General features: G+C 41.3%; 1 protein-coding gene across 11 annotated transcripts in view; it reads left to right on the top strand.

Annotated features, from left to right (window-relative positions):
• foxp4 (forkhead box P4) overlaps positions 1-15137 on the top strand; it is a 136882-nt gene that overhangs the window by 77721 nt on the left and 44024 nt on the right. For 9 of the 11 annotated variants that reach the window (XM_088640479.1, XM_088640481.1, XM_088640486.1 and 6 more), the window contains 3 exons: positions 5589-5711; positions 10265-10351; positions 11501-11542. In XM_088640479.1, the coding sequence (XP_088496605.1) occupies positions 5589-5711; positions 10265-10351; positions 11501-11542 (252 nt within the window). The remainder of the gene's footprint in view (positions 1-5588; positions 5712-10264; positions 10352-11500; positions 11543-15137) is intronic. The other 2 variants (XM_088640487.1, XM_088640488.1) reach the window with 1 other exon arrangement.

Below are 15137 nucleotides of genomic sequence, written 5' to 3'. Positions count from 1 at the left end.
ACAGGACTTCAAGGCATTCAGTGTCAGTCTAAAGCTTTAGTCACGAACCCTGCTTTATCTGACAGTAAATAAATCATGAAAACAGCATTCAGAATTGTGAGGCACAGGAGTCCTGTCACGGCGCATGGCGCTGGGTTTCTGGTCAAGGCTTCTTTTTCTATTAGTATGGCTGAAAGGAGGACTGTGCTATTGTTTTAAATTAAAATGCACCAAGGAAAGCTAAACAAGATTAAAACTCATTGAAATGCACAATACCCAGTTTCTTTTTCAGCCCATTGGGACAGTTGGCTCTCTCTCCCCTCTCACTCTGCTTCTCTGTGTCTGTCTCGTTCGCTCTCTTTTTCTGTTTTTTTTTTCTCTGCCTTTTGTTAATCAGTTAAACTTGCTCTTCAAACAATTCCTCTAATTACTGTTCTTCTCTCTGCAAACGCCTAGCTGTGTCTTGGCAAACCTATTTCCCTTCGCGCTCTTCCCTTCTCCTCCATATTGCAGATGACCTCTGTCAATTACAGAGACCCTTGCTCACGGTTCTGGCCACTGCTCCAGCATTTTAATGATGCTGGGAAAAACCAGAGGTGCCACAAGCTCCCTCATTAGAAGCCAATTTGAGATGCTTATGGAGCTGCCTGGCTTGGCGTTTAATTCCCCCTCAACCCCGTTATTTTTATTTGTATATCTCGCGTTCCAAAAGAGCTCACCAATCAGGTAACCAAAAGGATTCCAGTCTGGACATTTTCCAGCAGTACATTTCCTCTGTTCTTCTAGGGTTTGTAACATTAAATCACAGGAAATTCCTCCTCTTTTCTGTAGCGCCTGCCTGTTCTGTGCAGTTTTAACACTGCATGCCTACCGTTCTGTCTCCACCAGCTAGAAACGGCAGAATAGGCTCTTGAAACCATATCCACGTCTCATATTAACTACTAGAGGTGTGTGTGGCCATACAGTGAATAATACTCAACAACTATGTCTCTACTTACACCCGGGAGAGAAATAAATACCTCATTTCCTCTGGGTTCTGTGCAGATAAGTATTTGCAGTCCCTTAGGTTTTAGGAAAATATAGCATGTAAACAGGGCACAACCCATCCTGATTGTTCTAGCTCAGTGTCATCACATGCTTTTTAAGGGCAAAAACATTTGTCTGCTGTGGGTCCGTTGGGCAAAGAAAAACTACAGGAAGCACCAGTGAGACTTTGTCTTGGTGTTCTGGTCTGGCTTTGTAAAGCTGATCCATAATCATTTCATGCAGACATTTACCTTAACAGGAGGTGTGTGACATTGAACATTCTAATAAACAGTTGGTAAATTCTAATTATAAAATTAAACGCCAAGTAGGTGGTCATGTTTGCCGTAGGAATTCAGCTTAAAGCTTGTTGTGTCTCTTGAGCTGCTGGTATTAACCTAAATGTTTAATGGGAATGAAGGAAGGAGTTTCATCTGTGTTCTTCCCTCCTGGTTGAGGCAAAGCTGTTACCTCTCCTTGCTAATCTATATTCAGGGGCCTCTAAGTGCTGCATCTTTTTAAATTACCGGCGGTGACAAAAAAGAAAACGAAAAAAATTAAATGCATTTAATCTATGCCTGACTTCAAATCGTTAGCTTTTTCAGCCTCTTCTATTACCCATTCTATTCACATCTAAATGAAAGGGAGGAAAAAAATCATTTATGCTGAGAGACAAAGCCGAATGAAAATATAATTCGGCATTGTGAGATGCTTTTGTTAGTAGCCGTCAAGCTGCTAATGGTACCGCTTTTGTTTTCTCGTGCCGTTCTGAAACCCTAGTGTCGAATTGCATGCTCCGCTCAGGGTATGTAATCGCCCGCCTTTGTGATATTAGATTATAGGGGCAATTAATGCCGTCAAACCTTAACAACTCGGTATTCAACTCACTCGTCAATCGTGCAGCCGCGGAATGGAAGGTGTTATAACTCCGGTAATTATTATGCCTGCAACTTGAAAATGTCAATGAACGTGTGTATAAAATAAAATGTATGGGTTGTCACTTGGAGAATGGGATGCACAAGAGCAATTAATTACAGGTTTTCATTTCCCAGCTCCAAATGACAAGCGACGGCACAAGCCAAATTAGCGTGACGCCAGGCATTTCCCCAGTGCTGCCATTTGTTCCTCCTGGAGCTTGGATTTCTCAGTGGGCTGGATGGCTTTTTTCCTCTTCTCTACCCCTCTCAAGAATATCAGCGATAGCCCCAGTTCATTCCCTTGTAGGTTTTATTTTAAAAAAAACTGTTTAATTTTTTCACATTACCCTAACGTGTTGAACACCCCCCATAAGCTCCAGATTCTGACAACAACTGTGTTGTGGTCCTGGGTTCCTTTTTAAGTGAGAAGCAATGTATTTTGAGTTAGGTGGAAAAATGAATGAAACTGTCCCTTAAGGCCAAGGTGCTGTTTTTCAGAACAGACATTTTTTAAATGATTGATGCTACCGTTCTGCATACATGGCTATTAGCAAGTCATGATGTTGAGGTGCTGTACAGGTATTTACAAGCCTTGCCAGGAAGGGATTTCAAAGTTGTTTATCCTTTAGAATTTTTATGAATTGCATCTTGTTCCTCTTAGGACCTGAGGTTTTTATCAAGAGGAACTGGGTTTTTAGCCATTTAAAAAATGACAGGTTTCTAAATAAGTAAAGTCAAAGACCTTCCAGGCTCTTAGGTTTGCCACAGAACATCTGGATTCCCTGCTTTAGTTCTTGAGTCCATGTCTGTTCAGTAACCACTCTTGCCCTCCCTTGGCATGCCGTTAAACTATGCTTTTGCTAATGCTATTAAAAAATAAAAAAGGTTTAAAAATCCTTAATCTGACAGGTGATATATTTGAGAAAAGGTTTGTTTTTAAGCATGCACTTCAGTGCCTTTGTAGATGTACAAATTCATTGATACATGAGTAAAAGGTTCCCTGGAGTTATAAGGTGCTTTACTGCACAGCTTGGCAAAGAAATGTTGTTTACATTGGTGGCGTTCAAGACAAGTTCTGTCCACTGTCTGTCGCAAAGAGGTGAGAGACTCCGTGCAGAAAATACATTGGTATCAAAGCTCTGTCTGCCCTGTCTGCTGAAGGAAGCCGGAGTTCCAGATTTTAAACATCTTTGGGTCTTCTGTGGATTTCACTGTGGAGTGGTTCTAAGTTCCAGTTTTAATAAAGGGCTGGACAGGGCTGAAGGCTCAGCTTTGTCACCAATAACTAAGAGCCACAGAGCTAGCATGAAAGAGTTTATCTGCCTGGAGCATGATGGGCCTTCAAGCAGGAGGTGTTCCTATTTACGGGAAATCTTGTTTACAAAGTAAAATCAGTTCTTTACAGATTTAATTTGTAACTGACAGCTCTTTCTCCCTCAGGCTTTGCATAGATAGGCTGTTCAAAATACGGCCAGTCATGCGTTGCGAGAAAACAAATGAATGCAAATATCTGATAGGAACATGTTGCGGCACTGTACGGTTGAAAAGTCACTCAATGGGATATTTCACTTCAACAATTCCTATGGCCCCTTATAGAAAAACTACACCTAATAGACATATTTAAAGCTGTCTTTAAATACTGCCTACCACTCAGTGACAGTATTGACAGCAGAATACTTTGGGAATGAGCACAGTATTTAGAGTTAGTCAGAACAGTTTTGTGGCATTTATATGTAGCGCTGCTGCCTCACAGGTCTTGGATCCTATATTCAATTCCACCCTTCTGTGTGGAGTTTGCATGTTTCCCCATGTTGATTTGTGCTTTCTTAGGGTAACCCGGTTTCCTCCTACCTCCCAAAGACATGCAGAATGGAGTTAATTGGAGTTTCTTAATTGTCCCTGCGTGCTTGTGCATATGAGCGTGTGTGTGCTGGCCTGTGATTGACTGACAGCCCCTTTCAAGGCGAGAGGAGTGCTGTGGTCTCAGTCCTTCCTTGTGCATTGTGTTTCCGGGATAGGTTCTTCATCAGACCAGGTGGCTTTCTGGGTAGATGGAACGGTTAATATACCAATATATAATATATATACATATAATATACATTTACACAGTGTAATCTATACCTTTCCTGCTGTGTTCACAAGTTGCAACACATGATTTGATTCTGCTTTTAAACCTCCTTTTCTCTTGTTGTGGTTGATGATGGTATTTGAAAGAAAGGACATTTATTTTCAGGCTTATAAAGTAGAACAATGTACCACAACAAAAAAGCGCCCTATGTTTCGACAATATCATAATGTGACAAATTCAATTGTTACGCTGCAAAATAATTTCTCAGGAGGTAGTTTTTCCCTGGGCATCATCCCAAGTATGTAAAAACAATTTGGTCTTTAGGGGCTATTGCCTTTGCTTTTCAAGGTCTCATAAGAAGTGATACTTGATCACGGATTTGTAATGCGATTAGTAGAGCTGTGACTTCTTCCTCTTGCATCACCAAAAGCTTTACGCTTCACATTACTGTCGCCGTTGCCTTAAGATAACGATCAAACCATTCAGTATTTTTTTAAGTGGTTCGCTGATGGTAAATCAGAATAAAATGTTAATTGAAGTAGGACAGAAAAGGATAAAGACATTTTTTTTGGTAGATCTGATCACCAAAAATCTTATTACATCATTGTAACTCATGCATATCAAAACTGCTTTGCTGTTGTCAGTATCAATAGATATCTTGTATCGATTTCAGATTTTTCAGAAAAAGTCATTAATATTCTTGGAGATATGGTGTTATTCTTCTTCCTAATAATCATCATCATCAGTCATCAGTCAGTTGATGCTTTTATCCAAGCCATAAATCATAATGTTTGTGTTGTGGGTATAAACCTAAGGAAATCAATTAATACAATAATTCAGCAAAACAATTCAACATAGCACAGCGGCTGATACAGCACAGTTTAAGGTAAGCAAATTATTGCAATACTTAGATTAATTATGCAAATGCTATAAATAAGTGAACTAGCTACTGTATATGATTGCAATTAATTAGGATAAGGAAAGTACTGCAGTGTTGAGATTAGTTATGTGCCAGATATGTCCACACAAAATGAATACAGTATGAGACACAGAAATTACACCAACACAGGCTCTGAGTAAGTGGGTAAAGGAAAACAAATTGTCAAAAATCTAAGAAAACAACATTCATTAGAGCTTAATTATAAACTACAATGCTGTTAATAAAACTACAAGGGAACCACATTGACCTTGGATAGTGTTTAACAGAACCAACCTAGTTTAACTGTAATGTAGTCGTAGAGCGCGGTAGTGTCACAAGGCAGGCAGGTGCTTGCTGTGTAGCGTTGTGTCCCAGGCAGGCGTACTGAGCCAGCTGCTTCTTTTACCTGCGCTGCGCCCCTCTCCTGAGTACTGTCTTCCACCCGGGCTGAGGGCCATAGCACGACTCTTACCTTTCTGGGAAGACCAAGGAAAACTGTAAAATTGCAAACTTCCCGCCTGCAAGAGTAATGGAGAAAAAAATGAGTGTATTTGAAAACACGAACAAAATATATCAGTCACATAAAAGCTGCAGGGATTGTCGCCCGCAGGGCTAGTAGAAACTCTGCTGCTGCGGGCCGTGTGCGGAAGGGGAGTCTGACTGTGCGTTTTCCCTCCTGCAGGTTCCTGTCTCGGTGGCCATGATGACCCCGCAGATGATCACCCCCCAGCAGATGCAGCAGATCCTCTCTCCTCCGCAGCTCCAGGCGTTGCTCCAGCAGCAGCAGGCCCTCATGCTGCAGCAGGTAAAGGCTCCGCTGCGCCCTCGGCCTCGTCTCCAGCAGCCCTGCGAGACCGCGCTGCCCCTCTCCATCACCACGGGAGGAGCCTCCCCGGCGAGCGCTGCCGTCCGCAGCCGCGTACCTCTCCTTTCACCCCCCGGGCAGAGCCGCCTCGCTGCTGTGTAGTGCGTTGCTTCCAGTTCGGTGAGCTGCTGGCAAGCAAACAAGCAGGATGGGCCGTGCAGCTTACTGTTGTTCCCAATCTCTTAGGTTTTTACATTAATTGGTACCATCAGCCCCCTTCCTGTTCATTGTCTTCTTACATCGCAAAACTGTTGAGCAAAACCAGCCTTCGATGCAAAAATGCTACTACTCAAACGGCAACATTAACTGGAAATATTTCTGTATATGTACATAAATGTTTTATTGACAACTCGGTGTTAATAGCCCATTACACATTTAGAAAGTGTCATTTGCAGCTCCTCAAATGTACACTAGATTGTAGTGCACATATTATTCTCCATTTGGGGAAGTGAGAGCTGTGCACCTCACTGAAAAAACGGAGCCGAATACCTTTCCATACTCGTTGGAAGGCACTGACGCTGTACTAGCTGGGGGCTGGAGGAGATGCCTGCTGGGCTTGACTGAACAAACACCCTGTCTTCAGTGAGTCTCTCCAGTACGCCCACTGACCTCTTCACCTTCCGCACCTAGAGAAATGAGGTCATATCCCCCACCCGGCTTTCAGAATCACTAGTGTGTGAGTTTTAAAGATGTTGCCGTAAGAAAGAAAAGTTCTGGCACAACTTGAGAAGACAGTTGATTTAATCATAATGGGAAAAAAAAACTGCTGGAGGCAAGTGTAAATTAAATAAAAAAGATCTGACAAAATGGATCATAAAAAAAATAAAATATTTGCAGATTTCCCAGAAAAGCAGTCTTTTCAAAGTACATCTCTCTCCCTCCTTTTACACAAAAAACACTAAAAAAAATGGGTAAACTCTACGTTTGCCTGTCCCTTCCCATGCCTACAGTGAATTGTGCAAATGAAATGAATTCAGTGAATTGCATATTCTGTAAGTTACCTGTAGAGAATCATGTTAGGTGAATATTGTCTATAGATTGTTTATATGTACATGTGTACATACACAATTTGTCCAGATTTTATTTCTGCAGCCTATAATTACACTACAGTCAATGTTTCCTGTATCTCGTCTTTTCTTTAAAGTGAAACCCAAGGTCACTATAATGAAAATCAAAGGTGAATGCATTCCAGTCTGTGCAGCTAACATTAAGGGGCACTGAATCAAATCATTAAAAAAACCCTTAATTATCCCTTTAATTATTCTTCCAACTATTAAATTCCATATTCGCCTGAATTAAGAGGGTAATGACTGTGAGCTCCAGCAGACCTGTGCTGCGGTGCATAGCAGCAAGTGTAGCCCATTGTGCCGGCAGATTAGTAGAGTGAATCCCTGAGAGACATGGGCATCTGACTGATAGAGTTTTGCAGTCGATAAGAACAGCTTTTTTTGTCTTGGGACTCTGTGTTAAGCATCCCCAAATAACGCTGTGCACTTCATTGAAAGAGAATACTTATTGTGCTTCTTGGGATTTCTCTGGTATGGTCTCGGTGTGCATTTATTTAATGATCTCTCATTGTAGCCAGTAATTTCCTGCCCTGAGGCTTCATCTCTCTGAGTGACGTCAGCTGTATACAAACTGATCGATTTATTCCTGGCATTCTGGGGCAGTTTTGGACACACTTGCAGTCTGCAGTGAGCGTTTCCTTTGAAAATCAAGCATGTATTAGTTATTTCTAACTTTAAGTGGTCAAGTAGCAATATACAGGTCCCAAAGGCACAAAATAATTGTATGTCATTCACCTTGTGTGTCATCTATAATGCTATACCTACCCAGAAATCTACAAGGTCACACTTGCTAGAAGCCTAATTTAAAAACCTCTTAAATATCCTGTAGTCATTCTTACAGTAATCAAAAAGAATGTATTTTTCTCCTTATCCTTCAGTACGATATTGTAATCATTTCTCCTGTGCTAAACTTGCTTTGAATTATTTTGACGTAATGCTCATGTACGTGCAAAGCAGGGGTTGCCCTTGTTGTGTTGGGTTGCTCAGAGCAAGTGTTATCTTTTAATTTCCCTCAGTGCGTTGTGTAGAAATTTTCCCTAAAAAAGCCCATGCACACCCAGCCGATCAGAGCTGCCTCTGTCCTGTAGGGCTCTGAACACAGGCCCTCGCTATCTAAAGAAGAGATTAACTGTACAGTCAGGAACTTGCGCAACTGATTAATGGGCATGCTTTTGTGTGGTTGTCTTAAGTTATTGGGAGTTGTGTAAACAGAATTATTTATTGGATAAGAACGTTTTCTGCTACGCAGAACTGCTGACGTGAAAGACAGACCAAGGCGTGTTGCAATGCTCTGTTTATTTGGTGATACATATCCGTAAATTTCCTGACAGGATACAGCAAGCACTTCCCTTTCGGACAGGTCACCCTTGCAATGAAAGATTCTAATCTTAATGGGACTTCCTTCGCAAATTAATAATTTAAAAGTAAAGCAAACAGACTTAACCAGAGTGGCTTCTGTGGTTAGCCAGACTTGCAGCTCAGTGGAACCTGTGATGACAAACTTTCTGGTTGGAGGCCAGGTTTTTTTAAGATGGCATACTGCAGTGTTCGATGAAAGATAAATATAGCCACAGCACTTTTTTTTAATTATTCTTGATCCCATGCCTTAAGACAGAATAACCCCAAATGATTTTATGGCAATAATATTAATCCACTTTCACTGGAAAAGGTCAGGCCTCCTTACAATGCATTCACAGCCAGCTCTTATCCTAATACTTGAATTATGTGTTAGTGTGAGGTGATAAACCTCAACTGTTTCAAAAAAGCCTAATATAAGCAGTTTAAGCAGCATGAAGAAAGCCTCTGTGTGATGTATTCCTTGATAACTGAGGTCTTTATTTTTGTTATTTATAACTTCTCTTTGTCCCCCCCCCCCTTCTTAATCAATGGTAGGTGTGGCGGCCCAAATTGTTTCCCGCTGATATCATGGGCTGAGCAATATTTACCTGTACACAGAGATTGAATTTCCTATTCAGAAGAGCTCTAAATGAATAACCACACAGTAAATAAACTCTGCGTTCTTCATTAACCCAGCCTCTGGGTAAACAGACAGTTGTTTTCTCAGAATTTAAACTGGGCCCTGGAGTGGCTGGGCAGGTTAGTACAGTCCTTTTTTAATGAGGTCATAGAAGGTGGTTTTATTTAATGTTACACAACACTTCTCTCCCTAACCATGGGTAATAAAATTTTGCAGGCTGGCACAGTGGCTCTTTAGTCTGTTGCACAAGCTCAGAGCAGCTAACCTTGTTGATGAATAACTTCCTGAGGGATATGTCTCCCCTGACAGTTTCTTCAGTTGCCGAAGAGCTCTCAGCACTGGCTTTCCCTGTACCTGGTTTTACACACTGGAATTCCTCCTTAGATGTTTTTCTTTTCCTTAACTTGTGTGACACAACTCCTGCATGTGTTGCGCTTTTCTCCTCTGTGTGTTGTGGCCTAATAACTCGTGTTACATGGCAACAAATCTCTTGAGTGGAAAAGGCTTGTATGTACTCTAGCAGTGCAACTGCAGCTTGTCTTGTTTCAGATTTCTGTCTTTTTTGCTTTGCTTCGTTGGTTGTTACTCCAAGCAGAGTGAAACAGTAGAGGAAATACCAGAGTGAATGCTGTGTGGCTGGTTACACAGCCCCACTATCTGTGCATGACCTGGAGTTTCAGCCCCCTGAACACCAACCCCACAATAATTCAGGCAGTCCATAAATAAGAGGGGCTGTCAGCCATGACTTGGACTCTGTAGCAACACCCAAAGAAAGCCAGGCTAAATTGTTTGGAAGATTTATTGTGCTTATCCACTGTTTAGGCCCAGGTGTGAGAGCAGATTTTGAAAAGCAGTAAAATGGTGTACATTTTTGCTGGAAACATCTCCCTGAAGCAAAGATCTTGTTTGGTCATGTCTGATGCTATTTTTTGTTTTGTTTTGTCCAGACCACCATTTGCTTGAAAAGAATCTTTATGTGTTTTTTTCACACTTCAGTGAACATTTACAAGAACACGAGATGTTCAGCTTGGGCCTGGCTTGAAGGGACATCTCCTTGCTGATGGGCCTTTGGCAAGTTGACTGAACATATGCTTTCAAGAGAGAACTGTAGCACTGCGGTCTGTGGGAAAAGAGCAACCACAGCCCTGCATATCTGTGCTTTGTGGAAAAACAATGACATTGTACGGTTCTTGTTTCTTAGGCCTCTGTAATCATAAACTTGCTTTGTTATGGTAGTTATAAAAGCAGTAGTGGTTTGTCTTACCACTGTGTGGTGGTGCAGTGGAATAAAGTTCATCCATTCTGATGCTCTTGAATGGGGAATTGGTAAGGACTGGGAGATCACTGGGATGCACTATCATTGTCTAATGTGCCTAATGTGTTGGCTGGTAGTCTTTTGGACTCATGTGGTCATTAACACTCCAATGTCTCTTGTTTTACTCCCCCAGCTGCAAGAGTATTACAAGAAGCAGCAGGAACAGCTGCACCTTCAGCTTCTCACGCAGCAGCAACAAGCGGGAAAGCAGGCCAAAGAGGTGAGATCTGTCCCTTTGATAAAAGAGCTGGGCGTTGTGAGTGCTTTCTGACACCAGGAAACAAGTAGAGAATTTCTGTGTGGTAGTTCTTCACTGTTGAAGGAAGAACAGAGTCCCTCAGAATGCCATGTCCCAGGCGTCTGAGGCTTTGGTTGGGTTCCCGTGAAGCCAGTCTTAACAGCAGGACTGGAGCAAGCACAGAAAAGTTTGGGAACAATCCGGAAACCTGAACAGAGCTAATAAATAAACTTGACTTTTCAGGCCTTTTTGTTTCTGTCTTCTTGTCTTGACAGAATCTGAGCAACATGGGGCATGCGCATGTGTCTGAATTTGGTTTCACAGCAGTAAAACGATGACTCAGCTGTTTCCAATGCTTTTATGATTCTATTCCCTTTACACTGTTTCCCTTTTCCTATTTCTGCCTTCCATATTCAGGGATGGAAAAAAAGCCCTTTATTTAAAACTAATTTTTTCTCACTTTTGATTTTTCTTGTAGTTAGTGAATATTTCTGTAGAACTCCCTTGAGTTAACCTGAAAAACTGACACTAAGGCCTGAATGTGACTCTTTTTGTGTATGTGGGACTCTTTTTGTGTCCGTCATTGTGGAACAAGCAAGGGCAAGTGACGAGTATGTTTAGATTCATCTCCCCTGCAGAATCACCTCAGAATCTTAATGATATCTAATTTATTTTACAAACATAAGCACTTGCCGTCTATAGATTCAGTTAGCTCAGTAACCCATATGGACATTTTAACTGTCACTTTTTAGGATGAAAAAGAGATGGAGAAACCAAAAGCTGCTGAAATAGTTTAACAAGTAGATATCGTGTATCATTCCTTACAAAAGAGTTATGAAGGATGTTTTTGTACATGCATCTCTAAATGAATGCCTCCTGTGCGTATTGTTAGCGTGTGTTTCGTTGCCCTTCTGGGGTTTCCACTGTTAAAATAGTCCATTCTCTTCATGGCTTGATGGTTTGAGGCTGCACGTTTTTTTCCGTCTCCGTAATGTGTCATTGGAGACTAGTGCACCTGCATAGTGTGATGAAAACTCTGGGATTAAGTAAGGGAGGAATCTTTTTCTTGTCATGTAAATGTAAAATCACCTCAGATGCTGTGTTAATACCCATTCAATATTAATTTAACAGCCGTCTCACAGCTGGACCTCAGAAATCCCTATCAGTGCTCATGTGAGTAATTCATAGATTTGTTTTAATTATCAATTAAGAAATGGCTGGATAATTTCAGAGAGCAATTAAGAAAAAGGCTGGTATCATAGGAGAGTTAAAAGGAGATCTCTTCAATACAATGTAAGGAACAAGTGGTGGAGGGGGAGCCAGGGTATATTAAATCACAAAAGAATTTTAAAGAAAGGAAAACTGTATACTGTCCACTTAACCTTTTCCTTCAAGAAGACAAAGTATGAGGTTGTATTTTGTAATGTAAGAGATATACACACTAAATTCCCTTGTGATCATGAAGGGATTGTTCTTGTAATGATGCTTAAACATTCAAGCTTACTAGCACACTAAACACTAAACGAGCGACAGAATTTTTTTCGATTCTTAATAAGGGCTTTCGCAGAACATACACAACATGTTCTGTGTGTTTTGTAAGAAATTATGGTTTAGTTTGCTTTGTGAGAATTTGTTAAAATGACACTTTTCCTGTAACTCCCAAACATGGCTAAGATCAATTAAAAGTTTTAGATATTTGATTAATTTGATTTCTTACACTTATATAGCACTTTTCTAGACACTCCACTCAAAGCACTTTACAGGTACGGGCGACTTCGCTCCACCACCACCAGTGTGCAGCCCCACCTGGATGATGCGACGGCAGCTTTAGTGCGCCAGAATGCTCACCACACATCAGCTATCAGGAGAGCAGAGTAATGAAGCCAATTCATAGAGGGGGATTATTAGGAGGCCATGATTGGTAAGGGCCAATGCGAAATTTGGCCAAGACGCCGGGGTTACACCCCTACTCTTTTTGAGAAACGCCCTGGGATTTTTAATGACCACAGAGAGTCAGGACCTCGGTTTTATGTCTCATCCGAAGGACGGTGCCTGTTTACAGTGTAGTGTCCCCGTCACTATACTGGGGCATTAGGACCCACATGGACCGCAGGGTGAGCGCCCCCTGCTGGCCCCACTAACACCTCTTCCAGCAGCAACCTTAGTTTTTCCCAGGTCTCACATCCAGGTACTGACCAGGTTCACACCTGCTTAGCTTCAATGCCATATTTAGCAAACATCGCAGACATCGGCAAGAACACCTGAGCCTGATAATTATTAAAATCTTTCCAGGTGTGAGAGGGAAATCATTAACAATACTAGATGACCTCAGAAGTGCTTTGGATATTTTGAAGATTATATGATTAGCATCTTGTTTTTTTTGTTTTTATGTGCAAAAGCAAGTAGGATAGCATACCAGAGGTTTAAGATGATTAAAATGAGATACCTGGAAGAGGGATAGATGCAGTTAAAAGAATTTCAAGTTAAATTCAAGTTAAAGGCCACCAGCAAAATCAATAGGAAAAAGGATAAGAGTGCCTGTAAATATATCAGTAGCCAGAACTCATTGGGTTTTACATGTCTAGACCATACGTTTGTTAGCTTTATTTATTGAACTTTATATCAAAATCTTCAGAACACATCTTTAACATGTCTTAAAGATTACAGGTCACATCAAGTACCAATCCTCTTTTTTTAAACAAATGAGAAATGCAGCACAGTGTTCCAGTGCACACCTCTTCCACCCAGCTGCTGTTTGTTCAGGGAGCAGGATAGTGAGGAGGGATGGGGGGGTTGTGATTACTCTACCTGAAAAGAATTTGGTTTCAGCTGTGTGGGGGATGTTCCCTTCATGCCCCATTGTCAGGGAGGCTGTGTTCAGTCTGACTCACTGGCCTGTGAGTTGCGGTATGGTAACAGTACAGGGAGCCTAAGGGCCCCCGTGTTCCGGTGTCAGCGCTGACACCCACTCGCCTCACATTCGGCGTCTCGTTCACCATACAGCTTGCAGGAGCTCTCTCACAAGACACCTCTTGGTATGTGTTGTCTCCACATTTTCTGTTACGGCAATCGAGAGTGCATTTTATCGTTAGAATTTCAAACGGCACAATGGAAAGTTCCCTTTTTGAAACAGACTGATTGCTAATTGAACACTTCAGTTCACAAACTTTTATTTAATCAGAGAAATACATAGGAAAAATAATAGATAGCCTTGCATTAAAAAAAATAAAACATTACAATGGTTATTTTGTACTGTAAGTGCTTCACCTACTTATGATATCACTAATGGACTAGGTGCTTATCAGTATATCAGACTGTACATGGCTGGCTGTGCAAACTAAAAAACACAGGAGCGGTGAAGTACTGAATTAAAATTAAGCATTCTTAGTCCTTTGAAGGTGTTAAACCCCCTTTATGGAGAACACATCCTTTTATTTATGACTGAGAACCCAGCGTCCTTAATGTTAATAAAACCAATAAATACGTATGTAGTCATATACGGATTTTAAAACAAATATTCTTTTGGCTCCTTCAAATCCTTTTCCTCTTGAAAAAACATCAGGATTAAGAGTCCTGCTCCCTTTCATGTTAAGATTTGCCCCAGCCACACTCATGACTGATCGTGCAAATACATGGTTAATATAGCACCACTTCCCAGTAAAAAACCTGCTCCCTCTTGTGAGACCACCAGCCTGACATTTCCAGCAAGGGGAAAGAGGAGGGAGGAAGGCAGAGAATGGTAAAAAACGAGGAAAAAAACATTTGCTAACCTTAGTCTTGGCCTCTGGAGTTTATGAGACATTTTCCCTTATTAAATATTGGTGCAGGTATTGGTAGTTGGTTTTAAAGAGCAAGATGGCACTTGATATTAATATGAGGAGGGCACTGGTGTGCAGGGGTCACTCCCTCCCCAGTCATAAAGATCTCACAGTGATCTCACAGCTCTGGGCTGGGGGTCACTTCTGCTCCTGGCTACAACTAAGAGCAGGTGGAAGCTGCACAGTATAATGCGCTCAAATGTTATGGCCTTCATAATATTTTTTCACCTCAAAATACATTGATAAGCTACAGCATCCAAATAAGAACAGATGTTGGAGAAGTAATGAGACCAGTTTGTATCAATTCAGCCTTTTCTGGAACATTTCTCAAAAAGGAATCCTGATTTAAATGGACCAGTAAATTGAAATACATCATACCTAAAGCTACTATTATGGTAATTACTATTGTTTAATTCTATTAGTGGTGCTTTTTACCATGGCTGCTTACATTCACAACACACCTACAGAACTGTAAAAACTAATAAAGATTCTGCAAGTGTTGAATATGGCTGAATGTGCAGTGCTGTAACAAGCTAAAAATGTAGCATGGTTCAGTAAGGACTACACACGGCACAGTAAGTCATACAAGAAATTGTTAAAGACAGGGCTGCTGTTCATCAAATCCTGCAGAAAAGATCTTTTTTATACAAGTCTTGGTTTAAGAGTGGTTAATGCCTTTGAAGTTGGTGGTGAAGTCTTTTGTCTCTGTCGACCCTCATGGGCAGTCTCCAAGGAACACCTGGAGGTTTCAAGTAAATGGTGGAGAAGAGCCTTATATGAATATATATCAACAAACTGCCCACTAAATTGTCAGCTGTTCTGTTTGGTAGATACTGTGGCAGCTAATTGAACTGAGGATCCCTACACAAGTGTCCACATGTTGGCAGTGCAGAAGTCAGAAGCCAGAGCAATCGAACAGGGAATCGACACTCAGTCGAAATGTCTTCTTG

Source organism: Lepisosteus platostomus, chromosome 7, assembly GCF_059453375.1.
Source record: "Lepisosteus platostomus isolate fLepPlt1 chromosome 7, fLepPlt1.hap1, whole genome shotgun sequence".
In the NCBI taxonomy this organism is placed as follows: domain Eukaryota; kingdom Metazoa; phylum Chordata; class Actinopteri; order Semionotiformes; family Lepisosteidae; genus Lepisosteus; species Lepisosteus platostomus.
Note: the sequence above shows the minus strand (reverse complement) of the source record. Positions and strands in the feature narration are given on the sequence as shown.